The sequence below is a fragment of the Magnusiomyces paraingens genome, assembly GCF_902498895.1.
Source record: "Magnusiomyces paraingens strain CBS 517.90 genome assembly, contig: contig3, whole genome shotgun sequence".
Taxonomy (NCBI): domain Eukaryota; kingdom Fungi; phylum Ascomycota; class Dipodascomycetes; order Dipodascales; family Dipodascaceae; genus Magnusiomyces; species Magnusiomyces paraingens.
In genome coordinates this window covers 3,427,501-3,442,436 of record NW_022474069.1, presented here as the reverse complement: position 1 = coordinate 3,442,436, position 14,936 = coordinate 3,427,501, and the positions used below count along the sequence as shown (strand labels likewise).

Here is a 14,936-nt window from a genome sequence, read left to right as displayed (position 1 = left end):
CTTGTTTCGTTGCTGCTACTGGTATTACTCATTTTTGGTAGTATGTCTTGAATTCTATTTTTTTTTTTTTTTTTTTTTTTACACTGACAATTAACATATTTATATATACTTTGACCGTTATTTTTATTTTATTTTATTTTATTTTATTTTTATTTTATTTTATTTTTTTAATTCCTGTTAATTTTTATTTTATCGATAATTTGTTTTTAAATTTAATTTTATTTGAACATCTTGGCTTTTTGATGATAATATTTATTTATTATTAAATCTAAGTAGTCACATGCTTTTTAAAGTTTATATTTTCTGTTAACCGGTTGTTAAAAAGAAAAAAAAAAATTGCTACATTTAATAAACTGAAAAAAAAAATCTGTCAATGAATTATTTATTCTAAAATTTCACCAAAATTTTTCTTATTTTTCTTATTCTTCTCCTTATTCTTCTCCTTCTTCTTCTCCACCCAATTCAGTCATAATACCCATCATTCCTTCCAAATCAATATCAACCTGTCCTCCTCCCCCTTCATTTTTAGGTCTCAATCTATTTTCCTGATCATTCTTGTTATACATATTAAAAATACATGGCAATAACACAATTGAAAATGGGAAACAAAACACAAACATAAGCATCATACAAAATAAAGTTCCATCAAACATGCTCATTCGATCATCTGTCTGCTGCTGCTGCTGCTGCTGCTGCTGCTGCTGATGCCTCTGATTTTGCTGCCATTGCCACTGCTGCTGTTGCTGTTGTTGTTGCTGCTGCATTCTCATTTGACTCTGCGGTAAAACCCGAGGCACCTGAACAGCTCCAGGCTGTACACCAATATGAGTCCCAGTACTTCCCCTTACATGTGTAATATGATTATCGGGTTGCAACAATTTGGATCGGGGGGAATTTGAAATGTCCTCCGCATACACCATTGTTGTTCTTGGATGACCACTATTATTTGTATTTAAATTCATTAAAGATGCTGGCTCTGTAACTATAGTCGCATTGGTGTTATAACTATTTCCCACTGGACTCATCCCAGTACTAACTCTTCTGCTGTCATTATTGAGTTGGCTGGCTACAGGTTCTGGGGCTCTCAATGAAGATTGAGCCGTGTCACTTCTTTCTGTGTCCATTCCTAGTCCTTCTTCTTCATTGGGTCTTGTATTTGATAATGTGCCCACATTATTTCTTATAGCGTCTTCGTAAGCAGGTGGAGGAACTGCTGGTAATGTCAGAACTGTAATAGCACTAGTAACCCTTGGATTGTTTGTAGATGTCGTCATCGATCTGGCAGTTGTTCCCGGATTCAAAAATGCAGGGACTTCCGGTGACGTAGGCAAGTCTTCGTGGTCATTTGTTGAATTGCTGACGTTGTTTTCCTCAATAATCATGCTTCTCATTTTTTGGTATTTCGTATTTTTTTTCTTTTTTTTTTAAAATTTTTTTTAATTTTTGAAAATGTTGACAATATTGAAATAAGAAAAATTTAGTCCTTTATATATGAGTAAAATATCGAATCTTCGATATTTTTTTTTATCGAAACAAACCTATTTACTCTTGATGTGGGCTTTTTTTTTTCTTTTTTTTTTTTTTTTTAACCAATCTTTCTTTAATATCCTTTTATTTATTTATTATTTATTCATAAACTTTAGAAAAAATTTTAAAGTTGACCAGCCGTGCGCTCTATTTCACACTTTAATAATGACAACAACAATTGAAACAAAAAATAAAAAAAAAACTCCTTCCTTAATTGCAAATCAAACCTTTGAATACTTTTATAATCTCATTGCATTGTCACAACATATTTATCTTACTTTTAGAACCTGTATATATATACGTTCTCTGTTTATTTTTTTCTTTAATTATACCTGTGTATTAGTTTTTCTTAGACTTTTAAGATTTTTATTTAAATATTTTTTATTTTAAGTCTGTGTAGAAATTAAAAAGTATTCTTCTTATCATCCCTGTAAAGGGGCATTATTAAGTTATTTTATTATTATTTTTGATTACTAACCATTCTTTTTTGAAATCTTATGTTAATTTTTTTTTTATTCTTTGGTGAATTGAATCACAATAGCAACAGTTTGATTAGATGAATAACAGTTGATATCATTTTTTTCTTTTTTTTTTTTATTTTATTTTAGTTTGGAACAATAGGTTTTTATTTCATTTTTTTTAATAAAAGTTTTGAATGATGAATTACAACACCCGTCGACTTATCCACAAATAATACTTGTCTTATTAATTAAAAATGAGCTGTTGTTATAAATGGGAATTGAATACCAACATAATTTCAAAAGATTTAACTTGTCTTTATTGAATGTATATATATGTATATTTTTAATATTAATGAACTAATTTACACTAATAATACTCTTTTTTTTTTCTCATAAATTTTAGCTAGTGAATTTGATTTCAAAAGCATTATATTGAATTTTTTTTATAAAAAAAACTATAACTCTTAATCCATATATAAAAAAATGATTAATGGTTATTAATATGTTACTAATAATTATAAGATTAAAAAAAAAATTATGGCCATTTGAAATGATCAATCAAGATCTCGTTCTAAAATAATAAAAGCAGACATAAAAAATCTTTTTACAATAATTGTGGTTCTGATAAGCCATTTAAAGCAAATATTTGTTTAAAAAAATCATATATTAAATGATTTACATATAATTGCAAGAAAATATTCTAAATTGTTAAGGTTTAAAAAGTATGATATTCCAAACGAAACAAAAAAAAAAACCCCTCATTGTCGTTATACAAATCAATCAGTGCGCTCACTACACATTTCACCTCTATTCTAGTTCCAGTTTTAATTCTCTTTTTTTTTTTTTTAATTTAGTTTAATGAGAACTTTTTGTGAAAGATCCCAAACTATATTTTCTTATTAGGGGATCGGATTACTGATAACCTCCTTTATCTATTGCCTGAAATCTGCTAAATACCATAATCCTGTTTTTAAAACCATTCGGGGTACCAACCAAGTACCGCTCTTTTCTTTTCTTTTCTTCTCTTCTCTTCTCTTCTCTTCTCTTTTTTTTTTTTTCTTTCTTTATTGTTTTTTGAGACTCTGGAAGCCTCTAGCAACCGATTTCAATACTTTACTAAGCTCACAGACCCAGGGTTTGGAAAGTTAAAAAAAAAAAAAACTTGGGAGTTTTTTTTAAAAAAAAATCTTACAACGAGACCTATTAATTAATAAGGCACTCTAATATTCTGTTGTAAAATTTCCAACAAAGATTTTTGTGTAACGTTTAGGTCAGTTCTATGATCTCAGTTCTACGTAATCTATAATTTAATTTTAGTAGATTACATAATAATAATTACCCTAGCCCTTATGGAATTCTCTATTTGTGATAAAGTTTAAAAAAATTATTTCCCTTTTTGGAAGTTTCCAAAAATCGACTTCTTGAAAATGCATTCGGATGAATTCATTTTTTTTTTAAAAGTTAATTACATAAAAAATGGAGCTTTCATTAAAAAAAGAAAATTATTCCTTCTTCTTAATTACAATCTCGTATATATATAGTATCTAAAAATTTTTACTTACTAACAATTCTACAGAAAAAGTAATTACAATGTTTAAAAGTTCAAAAAAAAAAAAAAACACTTCACCCCAACCCTAATGGAATCCAAGCTTTTTTGATAAATAGCCAAAAAAATTGCTCATTTTTGGAAGTCGCCAAAATCAAGTTTTTGAAAGTACTAAATTATCAAATAAAATTTATATAAAAATGTAGCTCTCTTTAAATGGAATACAACAACAGTAAAGTTAGATATTTGATTACTCTTCTGTGGAAAAAAAGTAATTCAGGATTTTGAAAATTTTTAATCATTTTATTTTTTTTTTTTGAATTTTAAACTTTAATTAATATCAATCAATTCAAAATCTTAAGAACAACTGATTGGTACTTTTAAAAATTTCATTTAACTCTTTAAATTGCGAGATATTCAATGTTTTTAGAACCGATTATGAATACATGCTGAAATATATTACCAGCGTATATATGTCTTAATTGTCATGTGATAATTTTATATAAATTATGTGATAAAGCCGTGCACATACTAAAAATTTTATAACCCCAACCCTTGAGGAATTTATTAAAAATAGCCTCAAATGGATTTTTTTTCAATGTTTTCAAAATATCGAAATTCGTTAATATTGATATTTCGTAAAGTCATATGGTATGAAATGAATCCTCTTGGTATAGCGAGCGTGTTCCAATTCTCAGATTTTATTTAGCATGTCATATTGTTGAGATATATGTGATTGTGTAAATGTAAATTTTTGCAATCGGACTTGATTTAAAGTAGTCGGTATCTTAAGTAGGAATCACCAAAACAAACATTAAAAAAAGGTTAAAGGGATAGAATATTGTTTAAGAAACTTTGTATTATATTTAAAAAAAAATTTAAAAGAAATCAATTTGGATCCAATAACAGTGTTTTGAAAAAATTGCATTTTTGAAAGCCGTTCAATGAGACTTAGATGTCTCCAAAAAAAGTTTGAAATGATTAACAGGAATACTACAGTTCTTAAATATATATATGTCATCATATTTCTAAAAGCAATAATTAACTTTTAAGATTGGTCATGTCTTTGTTAAACCTCAAAGCAAGTCAGGGAATAGTTGCATTATTTTGTTTAGAATCATAGAAAAAAAAACCATTAAATATCGTTTAATTAGTTACAAATACTATGGACATTCCTTCTACAAATATTGAAAAATAAGTCAAGGTATTATTTAAATTATAAACAACATGTAATAGTGAGTATGTTAATATCATCATACTTTTTTGTCATTTAAATCAACAGGATCAAAAATAAGGTTGTTGACAGACAAGGTATTGACCAAAAGAAAAAGGGTATTGCAATATTACTTTATAAAATATCATTCAAAATAACTGTAATAGTTAGTTAAACATTTGAATAGTTTGAGTATTGTTCAATATTAATCCTAACAGAAAACACAGATATATCTTCTAACCATGCAAAAAAGAAAAAAAAATCAATCTCCTCCATTGTTGTCATAAATAATACCTCGAAAGTGGCATGATTAAAACCGCTATTAACTTCAAAAAAATTCCATAAGAACGACTTTGTGAACAGAAACAACACTTGAAATTTATCATTATCATCCTGAACAATTTCATCAACCTAGAAATAGCATCAGGTTTCTGTTGACAAAAGAATAAGCTCTTAAAAACAAGTTTGGCAACAGCGACAGCAGTGAGAGAGATTCTAATGAAAGCGACAAATAGTAAATTTCACGAGTTACGATAAATGTACTTACAAAAAAAAATCTCTGCGACAGATATTAGCAATTTTGACAAAGCTGGAAACACACTATTAAGCTTAAATATTGCTAAATCATTTATTCAATCCAAGAACAAAAAGAAAAAAAAAACAGTTAAGTATTGAAAATCAGTGAGCTGTAAAAACTGTTGTAAATATCTTTTTTTAACTTTTTATGAAAAATATTTTGAACTGGTATAAACTTCTTTAATGTAGACATTGGAATCTGAACGGCCACCTAAATATAAGAGTTTGTTATTGTAATTAATCAACAAAATTCAGAAACCAAACAACATGGGTGGGGTAATCAAGAACTAATTAAGATAAAAAAAAAAGAAATAAGCCACCAAAAAACTAGAAAAACTTTCAATTCTATTCATTTCCTATTCTCAAGGTTAATTTTTTTTTCTTTATGGTGTTAGTAAAACTCATAATATACTGAGATATAAATTAGAGAAAAAAACATACCTTGAAAGATCCAGAAAAGGAACAAACATATTAATAAACATTTTGATTAAAGAGTAACTTGGAAATACTATAGTTCTTAAAGAAAATCAAACCAGGGAAAGTTTCAAAAGATTAGGTATTACGATGCTCTGCAAATCTTCATTGAGACAAATAAGCATCAAATGAATAAATAGAGATAATAATCTCAAAGGAAAAAAAAAATAATTGAAAAAAAAAAAAAGAAAAACGTAAGTAATGTTAAAAAAAAAAAGTAAAGAAATCCTTTATTTGATGAGAAGTTTGACATGCAAAACACATAAAAAAAAATAAAAAAAAAACAAATCACGTGATAAAATAAAGTCATGCATGAGTTATTATATCTATTTGTTCCAAATTGCAAAAGAAATAGCGTTAGTGGTTTAGCGGTAAAATTCGTCGTTGCCATCGACGAGCCCCCGGTTCGACTCCGGGCTGACGCATCAAAATCTATTACTTTTGTCATTATTGATGTATTTTTTTTTATCTTTAAGGACTGAAAATTGTTATGTGTTGTCTTCTTCTTCATGGTCAGAAAGTTATCATTTTATTTTATTCAAGCTTTACTGTGTATCCTCAAAATAATATTACATAATCACTATACACACTTTCAAAAAAAAAAAAAATATATATATATATATATATGTATATTCTTGGAATTCTGATTACCACCACCACCACATCAAGCACCTCAATTCTCTCTCTTTAGATGACTCTTAAAAGAATTAAAATAAAAAAAAAACATAAATTGGAAAAAGTAGAGCTCGGCAACGGGGAATTGAACCCCGGTCCCCCGCGCGCTGCTATTGAAAACTGACAGGCGGAAATTCTAGCCACTAAACTATTGCCGATTCTTAGAAAAGTAAATCCTATAGTAGAAAGATAGTGTTTGAATCATGGAGCAAAAATCTTGGATTTTGATTGTTTTTGAAGAGTTATAATATATATTATTAATGTCAAATATGATTTATTTGTATTAACCATGAATAAGCATTAAAAATTAAACAATTTCATTTTGCTAAAATGTGTTTAACACTTTTTAGGTCTAAAATCTTTGTAAAAAAAAAAAAAACCAGTCCAAATGTTTAATTCTAAGCAAGCATATGTATAAATTATTTTTAACAAAATTCATTAATAAATAAATATTATTATTTAATAAATAATAGCACCAACATCATTGTAGGCCTCCCTACATAAACAATTACTTTCATTTAATTTTTTTTTTTTTTTTTTCATTTAGAATCTACAAAAGAAAAATATTAAAAAATAAAATATTAAAAAGTAGGTGCAATTTCCTTAAAACTCTGGTAAGAGCTATTTAGTCTATTAATGATAGTTGTTAAATAAAGTATGATAAAAATTAGAAAAAAGAAACGTAGAATGAAGAAAAAAAGTTGAATGGAATTAGGAGTTAGTCTAAGGCTAGTGTTGGTAAAAAAAAAACAGTTATTAAAAAAGAAAAAGGATTCAAAATTGTTTGTTTGTTTGTTTTTATTCAAGGGTTATAGAACTATATAACATCAGCATCTGCGCTATCCTTTTATTGTCTGACTATGTGACTTGCCGGTTTTCATTTGTACCTTTTTAGTACGGGTGGTTTCTGTTCTGTGCGTCTCCGGTAGCCCGGAAGATGGGCCCTGATGCCAGCTTACGAGGAACAGGGAGAACCAGTCTGTCGGTCCCAAAACCTTCCCAACCCATTTCCACTTATCTTCACGGACGCCCATGTATTTCTTAATCTCTTCCGCCAGAGATACGGCCCGCAATCACCTGCAGGCTATTTAGACTGTACGGAAGAGTCGGCATTCCTGTAACCAGGGTAGCCTATGGTTTTCAATCTAGGTGTATACTCCCGTACACATCCTCAGGAAAAGGGGAAAAAGGATTCAAAAGTTTGTTTGTTTGTTTTTATTCAAGGGTTATAGAATTATATAACATCAGCATCTGCGCTATCCTTCTTGTCCATACTATATATTTTTTCATTTTGATAATAAACTTTTAATTTTGGCTTCAACATTGCATCTCCAACAGCCCGAAAATAAGTCCTGATGCCAGCTTACGAGGAACAGGGGGTTAAAAATAACCAAACCTTCCCAACCTATCTCCACTTGTCTTCATCAACGCTGTAATTGTATTTCTTAATCCCTCCAAGCAGAGATAAAGCTTACAATCTCTTGTAAGCCAGTTAAACTGTTTAAGAGAGTCGACATGTCCATCTCTGGAGATATCCGTTTCAGTCCTTTTCTTTCCTCTTCAAGCAAAGGACACTCAACTAAAATGTGATGAACTGTTTCCAGCTCTCCACATTTGCAGTTGTAACTATCCTTTTCAATTCCAAACTTTTTAAACCATGCGCCAAAGTTGCCATGGCCTGTGCGAAACTGAGTAATATTACTCAAGATCCTTCGACTATCTTTCTTCATGATCACTCCCGTAACCATTTTAGAAAGATTATCAGTACATTTCGACTCCACTGTGATATTATGATACCACAGATCCTTACTGCTATTCCAATACATTTCCTGCCATTCTTCCATTGCTTGTTTCTTCAAAATTCCAATCGTCTGATTCTGTTGTTGTTTCAGTGTAAGAGGTTCAACCCTCTTGCATTTTCGTTTTTCATCCTTTTTAATCATGTAGTCTCTATCATCTTTCGCCAATATGTAAAGCGTGGTTAGCTTTGCAATTGGAGATTTCAATCAATGTTAACAAATGACCATTAATAGGATTAGTTTTGCTAATATTTAGGTGTAAACGAATAGCTTTTCGTGCCTCCATAAATTTTAGCCTAATACTATATGGCATAATACCAGCTTCCTTTTGTAGTACCGCAATAGGAGTTGTGCGATAAGCACCAACAATTCTTCTTAAAGCCATGTTCTGCATTACTTCCAACTTGTGGATTTCTCCTTTCAAGATTTTATGATGCCAAATTTCTAAGCCATATTCAACAATTGGTCTCACGCAAGCAATATACAGTGATCTGACTGCAGACCCTCGCATACCTTTTTGCACGCCTCCAAGATGCCAAATAGCACCAACAGCTTTTCTTGCTTTATTGATTTTATTCAAAATATGAGATTTAAAATCAAGCAGATTGTTCAAAGTAATTCCAAGCAATTTAACCTTCTTCTGGGGTTCACGAAGTTCTCCATTAGGTAAAGTAAGTTGCACTTTTTCATCTTTAGGTTTCACATTTTTTGTAAAATGAATAAAACCCAATTTATCACCCAAATCAATTTTGGTCATTCTTGATTTAGCCCAATTACAACATTTTTCTAATATGTTGCTTAAGCTTTTGGTATTTTCTTCAATTTTACCTTCAACGGTAATAGTCACATCATCAATAAAGCCAAAAGGAGTTCCACCCCATTCTTTAATGGCATGATACATTGGTGTGGAATATATCAAAAAAAGTAGTGGTGAAATAGGTGAGCCTTGCGGAATTCCAGTACTAATTTTTTGTACTGATCCTTTTCTTCGGTCCATGAGCATACTAGCTTCTCTTTCACTTACAAATTGGTACGTCCAGTTTATAAGTGCTTTGGGTAGTTTCATATCCTCCATTGTGTCTGCCAATATATTTCTGTTAACATTATCAAAAGCTCCTTGAATATCAATGAGCATAGCTGAAATTTTTCCTTACTAGTTTCAATTCTTTGGACAAGTTCCAAAACAGCATCAGTAGCACAATAACCTTGTCTTCCCCATATTGCTCTGGTGGAAGTAAGTGTGTTGTAAGCTTGGTCATTCTTTTTGTATAATTTTTCCAGTACTTTAGATGGAATCTTAAGTAAGGAAATTGGTCGGTATGCTCTTGGCTTTGAATAGTCAGGTTTCTTAGGTTTAGGTATAACAACAATAATGCCATGTCTCCAGACTTTTGGGTGGTATCCAAACTTTACACAAGCTTGGAGAAGCTTGAAAAACCTTTCCTTAAAGTCTTTATTTAGCCATGCCATCTTTAAAACTTTGCCAGTAATTCCATCGTCTCCTGGAGCTTTATCATTTGGGGTATCAGCCAATGCAGAGTCAACTTCATCAAACTCTAATTTTGGCCATCGAGAATCGTCATCAATTTCAAACTCTCTATCAAGACCATGATCAATTTCAGGTAGAAGTGCCTTCCATATTTCATGTCTTTTTTTTTTCGTCAACAGTAGTAGTGAGAGTTCCATCTTCTTTTCTAATTTGTGGTATAATGGTATCATTGCTTTTTGGATTAATATACTTCAAAATCTTCCAAATGTCATTTCCTTCTAAACTAGACAAATATTTATTCCATTGCTCAGTACTTGCTTCACGCAAACTGTGGTCAAAAATTTTTCTAGCTTTTTTTCGCCTCTTCAATTTTTTTGTCGTTTCAAAGCCAAAGAAGGTTGCCTTTGACGGGCTTCCCTCTTAGCTTCTAGCGCTTTTTCTAACTTCTCCCTTAATTCTTGATTCCAATAGCGTTTGGACTTTTCATCACCTTAACTTCCTTCATCGACTTTGCCATTGCTCTTTTTACAACCTCCTCAAGAGCTTTAGCTTGGTCATCAATTTGGTCAGTTGATTTTAGAGTTTTGTTATGCACATTAAAATCTTTAATGGCAGAAGAAAGCTCCTTGTCAAACTTTTCCCAATCTGCATTCTTAATATTCAATCTCTTCACCGAAGTAAAAACTTCATCCCCGTTTTTACTCTGAGACATATAGATGTCCCACTCCACAATTGAGTGATCACTTAGTGTATTTTCATCCACTCCACTAAATGAAATTCTATGAAGTAAGTCCACTGAGCCATAAACCAAATCAATATTGGTTCTATTGTTGTATGTTTTTGATTTCTTGGAGTAATTAACATCATATCATTTTCATGTAGCCACTCAACAACTTCATCTGCTTCCGTATTCGGACCTGCCCTTGACTCCCATTCCTTGTGATGTAAGTTATAATCACCTGCAATGACAATCTTTGAGTATTGTTCCTTGATCTCCCGTTTGAGAAACTCAAAAACCGGTGGCTCAGGGTATTTCTTGGATGGTTTCGGTTGATTATAGACATTGACAATTGTAATGTCTTTAACCAAAATGGTAACCATATCTCGATTTGTAAACTTTTCAATTTTAGTAGTTAATGCTCGTAAGTCAGAGTTAGACCTAATGTAAGTAATTGCTCTGCATTTATTTTTTTTTTTCAGTTTCTGTAAAGATTGGGATCCAATCTTTATGTTTAATGGGCCCATAGTTGTTAAAGTAAGGTTCTTGTAATAACAAGATATCAGGTTCTTTTTTATCTAAGATAGTTTCAGTAATAGATTTCGATTTATGACAATTGAGTTGGAATACTTTATAATTCATTAGATGTAATAGAATTGTTTTCGTTTTCTTCCTCATTGGATTCATCTAGTTCCTCAATATTTGTTTCTTTCATCGGTTCATCTTGTGAGTCGTCAGTGGAAACAGGATGGGCCTCATTATCCTTTTGTCTGATTCATTTTCAATAATCGTATCTTATTACGCATAGCTTGGAGTTCTTCAGGAGTTTTTTTTCTGCTAATAAAAGGTCTAACTTTAACTTTTGTGTACTGGATAATAAGATTATCAGCACACTTTGCATAGTCTTGGGCATTTCTGAATGAAACCAATGCTGTTTGGGTAAATTGGTTTCTGCTAATGATTTTGGGTTCGGTATTCAAAACAATATGGTAATCATTAAAATTGTAGAGAGTTTCTTTCAAGTCTTCAATCGATGCCGTATTAGGTATTTCCTGAAGTACAGCCTTGTACCAAGAATCTGTGTCAAGCACTGAATAAGTAGGGTCAACTTTGGGGATCCATTCTGCAGCTTTATCAGCAAAATCTTTGTCATTAAGTTGAACATATAAATGCCCTTTGACAGTATAGCCTATTTCCTGAGCCACCGGCTTTTGTGCAACCGCATCAATTTTCTTTCCAATCGCAGGGATATTAACTCTTTTCATGGTATCTGGAATTCTTATGCACACTCTAAAAGTGGGTTTGTCTTCATCAACTTTAGTTTCACGGTGTTGTTTTTGAGCCTTCATAATGTCTTTCAACTTTGGAGTTGCTCCATTTGGAGTTTTAGGGGTCAAAGCAAAAGGCAAAGTGTCGACTTTTCTTACCGCACTCTTGATTTCCTTTTTGCGTAGCTAAGTTCTTTGGTAGTTAAATCAGCCTTAGTTGAAATAGTTCCAACTTTGTATTCCATATTATCAACTCTTTTCTCAAGATTGTTGGTCATTTCTTTGAATTCCTTGATTTCAGTGTCGATAATTCTTTTGTTTCTTGCTTTTTCTTGAGACAAATCTTGAAGAGTCATCTTAGCTATTTCATCAGCTTTATGTTTCACTTTATCGCAATGATCCTTATTATCCTTAACTTCCTTTTTAAGTTTTTCAAACATTACATGTTTAACTTCTGTGTGAACCTGATTGTTTCTCAAAACATCAAGTTCTGAGCGAAGAGAATTCACTTGTCCTTCTGAAGCTTTAAGCTTTTCGGTCAAAGCAATGAGTTGTTTAGCTAACTCATTGTTTTTAAGTTCAAGATTTTGAAATTTTATTTCCCAATCTTCAATTGTAATACTCAAGTCTTCTTTAACAATAGACAATTCAACCAGAAATACATCCTTAAGTTTTAAGATGTATTCCCAGGCTTCAGAATTATCACCAAATGGATTTGCATCCGGCATGAGAACATCCATGTCACGTGATGGTGTTGCGTCAATTTCCACATCACCACCATCTGGTGAAGAGTCAAAGGTAGGGTTCAAGGTTGGACCAACATTCACAATAGGGGTTTCAACGGGGGTTTCGTGGTTTGAAGAAGCATTATGCTTATCATTCGATTCAAGCTTTTTGTGGATAGTTTCAATTTTTTTATGGGAGTCTGGTTTTTCATTATTTTTTTGGATTTTTGTCGAGGGTTTGATGTGATGAGCTTCATGAGAATGAGGTCCTCTGGAATGAGAACTTTCTTTCTCCTTCAGTTCAACAGCAATAATTTTTTGCATATCATTAATATTAGTCTGTTCATTATTATTGTCGGTATAATTATTGTCGGCAGGAGGGTCGCCGCCACTAAACGTGGTTTGGGTGTTGTTGGGGGGGTCTGACATGGTTTTTTTTATAGTCAAGGATTCAAAAAAAAAGGTTTGATTACGTGACTTTAATGTTCACTTATCATATAATTTTTGGATTGGGTATTTATCACAAAATAATGGCTCGATGGTTTAGTGGGATAATTCTCGCTTAGGGTTATTCTAAGCAATTTGCGAGAGGTCCCGGGTTCAATTCCCGGTTGAGCCCTAATATCTTTTTTACATTTTTTTTTACAATTATTTTTTTTATTATTTTTATTTTCATTTTGAGGTTTTTTTTTTTCATTTATTTTCATGAAAAAAAAAAAGAATAAATGTTAGAATACAGTTAAATACATAATTCTTAACCATATAATGTGTGTTAAACATTAAATAAAAAAAAAAAATAAAAAAATAAATTTCAATAGTGGCAAAGTAAATAATAATAGCCTTAAATGGTTTTAATAATAACAATAAACAACAACCTTATTTTTTTTTGTTGTAAACCACCTCCCTCCTCACTTGTGAGAGAGCCTTTAAGCCAGTTTTTACTAAACTCTATTATGATCTGGTGAAGAAAAGGTTCTTTGTTTAGAATATTAATTTTTTTTTCTTTTGTTTGTTTGTTTGTTTTTATTCAAGGGGATATATATTTTTCTTTATTTTTTTTAAAAAAAAAAAAAAAATAGAAATACATGTAGATTTAAAATTCACCTTTTAATCGTTTAATCGTTTACTCGTTTAAATTTTCAAATTTTCAAATTTCTTTTTTTTTCTTATAGATATTAAAGTTAAAGATAAGGTTACAATCAAGATAGCCGTGCTGGTTATTATTAAGATTAAATAAATAAATAAAAAGAAATAAAAAATATAATAAAATAAAACGAAATCATTTTCCTAGAATCGCTCTAACTTCAGCTAAAGACTTTGAAACTGGTTCCTTTTTAGAATTTTCCAAATCCTTTTTATCTGATTCTTCCTCCTTGACACTTTCCAAAGCCTTTTTATCTGATTCTCCCTCCTTAACACCTTCCAAAGATACTTTAGTTGCCTCACTAATTGCAGGTGATAATTCATCTATTACACTTGAAGTTTGTTCATGTAAAGTATGATGATCATCATCATTAGCTTCTTCTTCTTCATCTTCTTCATCTTCTTCTTTTTCTTCTTCTTTTTCTTCTTTATTTTTATTCTTCTTATTCTTCAACAATAATTCCTTTTCTCGTTTTTCTTCTTCAATATCTTCCTTAGACATTCTGGCCAACCTTAACTCACGCATATTAGCTATTTCCTTCTTCATATCCCAATGTGCACTCTCATCTACCTTCATTAACGGATTTCCATCATCATCCAATCCTGCAAACTCTGAACCTGGGAATAATAGTGTATCATCTACCACTTGAAGTGCCATATTTGGATCATGTTGCAATTCATTATGTAAAGAGATTGTAACAAATTTCAATATTTTGTTATAATTATGTTTTAGCCGCCAATTATACAATGGTTTGCACATAATATTAAGCCAATGAGGAGGTTCAAATGATGATAAATTTTCCAAAAAAGTTTTTTCAGTAATAGCTTCCACAGTTTCAACAAAATGTCGTTGAGTTATAATCATTACATCCAAATCAGGCAAATCAGGATGTCTTGCACTAAAACATGCCATCACTGGTCCTGGTGATTTTGCATTATAAACCATTTGTGTATCGACTGGTTGGGGTGTAGCATTTGTTTTATTTTTAGGTGGGTCTGCAATAGAATCATTAATTTCTTTGATACGAGCAAGATAAAGATCAATATAAGAGATATAGTTGATATGTTTCCGTTGGTCATCAGTCATTGATTCTTGGGTGAGATTTTTAGTTTCTCTAAATTGGAATTCGCGGTACTTTTGGTACACACAATGGAATACTTGTTCAGCTTCTGAAATTGACATTTTGATTTAATTTTTAATTTGATTTAATTTGATTTAATTTGATTTAATTTGATTTAATTTGATTTAATTTGATTTTTGTCGGGTTTAGTTTAGTTTGATAAAGAAAAAAAAAAAAAAAAAAAAAAAAAAAAGAGAGAGA

At 30.7% G+C, this 14,936-nt stretch overlaps 4 protein-coding genes across 4 annotated transcripts; all 4 read right to left on the bottom strand.

Annotated features, from left to right (window-relative positions):
* Nucleotides 1–431: 431 nt before the first annotated feature.
* Nucleotides 432–1,391, bottom strand: SAPINGB_P004357 (uncharacterized protein; the record flags this gene model as incomplete). Its single annotated transcript, XM_031999072.1, has 1 exon — nucleotides 432–1,391. One exon carries the CDS (start codon nucleotides 1,389–1,391, stop codon nucleotides 432–434), a length of 960 nt encoding a protein of 319 aa, XP_031854963.1.
* A 7,034-nt stretch (nucleotides 1,392–8,425) lies between these two features.
* SAPINGB_P004356 (uncharacterized protein) lies at nucleotides 8,426–9,990 on the bottom strand (the record flags this gene model as incomplete). The annotated part of the gene is made up of 2 exons (XM_031999071.1): nucleotides 8,426–9,153; nucleotides 9,426–9,990. The coding sequence occupies 2 exons, from the start codon at nucleotides 9,988–9,990 to the stop codon at nucleotides 8,426–8,428; spliced, it is 1,293 nt and encodes a 430-aa protein (XP_031854962.1).
* A 221-nt stretch (nucleotides 9,991–10,211) lies between these two features.
* Nucleotides 10,212–12,900, bottom strand: SAPINGB_P004355 (uncharacterized protein; the record flags this gene model as incomplete). The annotated part of the gene is made up of 4 exons (XM_031999070.1): nucleotides 10,212–10,584; nucleotides 10,647–10,899; nucleotides 11,281–11,932; nucleotides 11,980–12,900. 4 exons carry the CDS (start codon nucleotides 12,898–12,900, stop codon nucleotides 10,212–10,214), a joined length of 2,199 nt encoding a protein of 732 aa, XP_031854961.1.
* An 850-nt stretch (nucleotides 12,901–13,750) lies between these two features.
* On the bottom strand, nucleotides 13,751–14,797 carry SAPINGB_P004354 (uncharacterized protein; the record flags this gene model as incomplete). The annotated part of the gene is made up of 1 exon (XM_031999069.1): nucleotides 13,751–14,797. One exon carries the CDS (start codon nucleotides 14,795–14,797, stop codon nucleotides 13,751–13,753), a length of 1,047 nt encoding a protein of 348 aa, XP_031854960.1.
* Nucleotides 14,798–14,936: the final 139 nt, after the last annotated feature.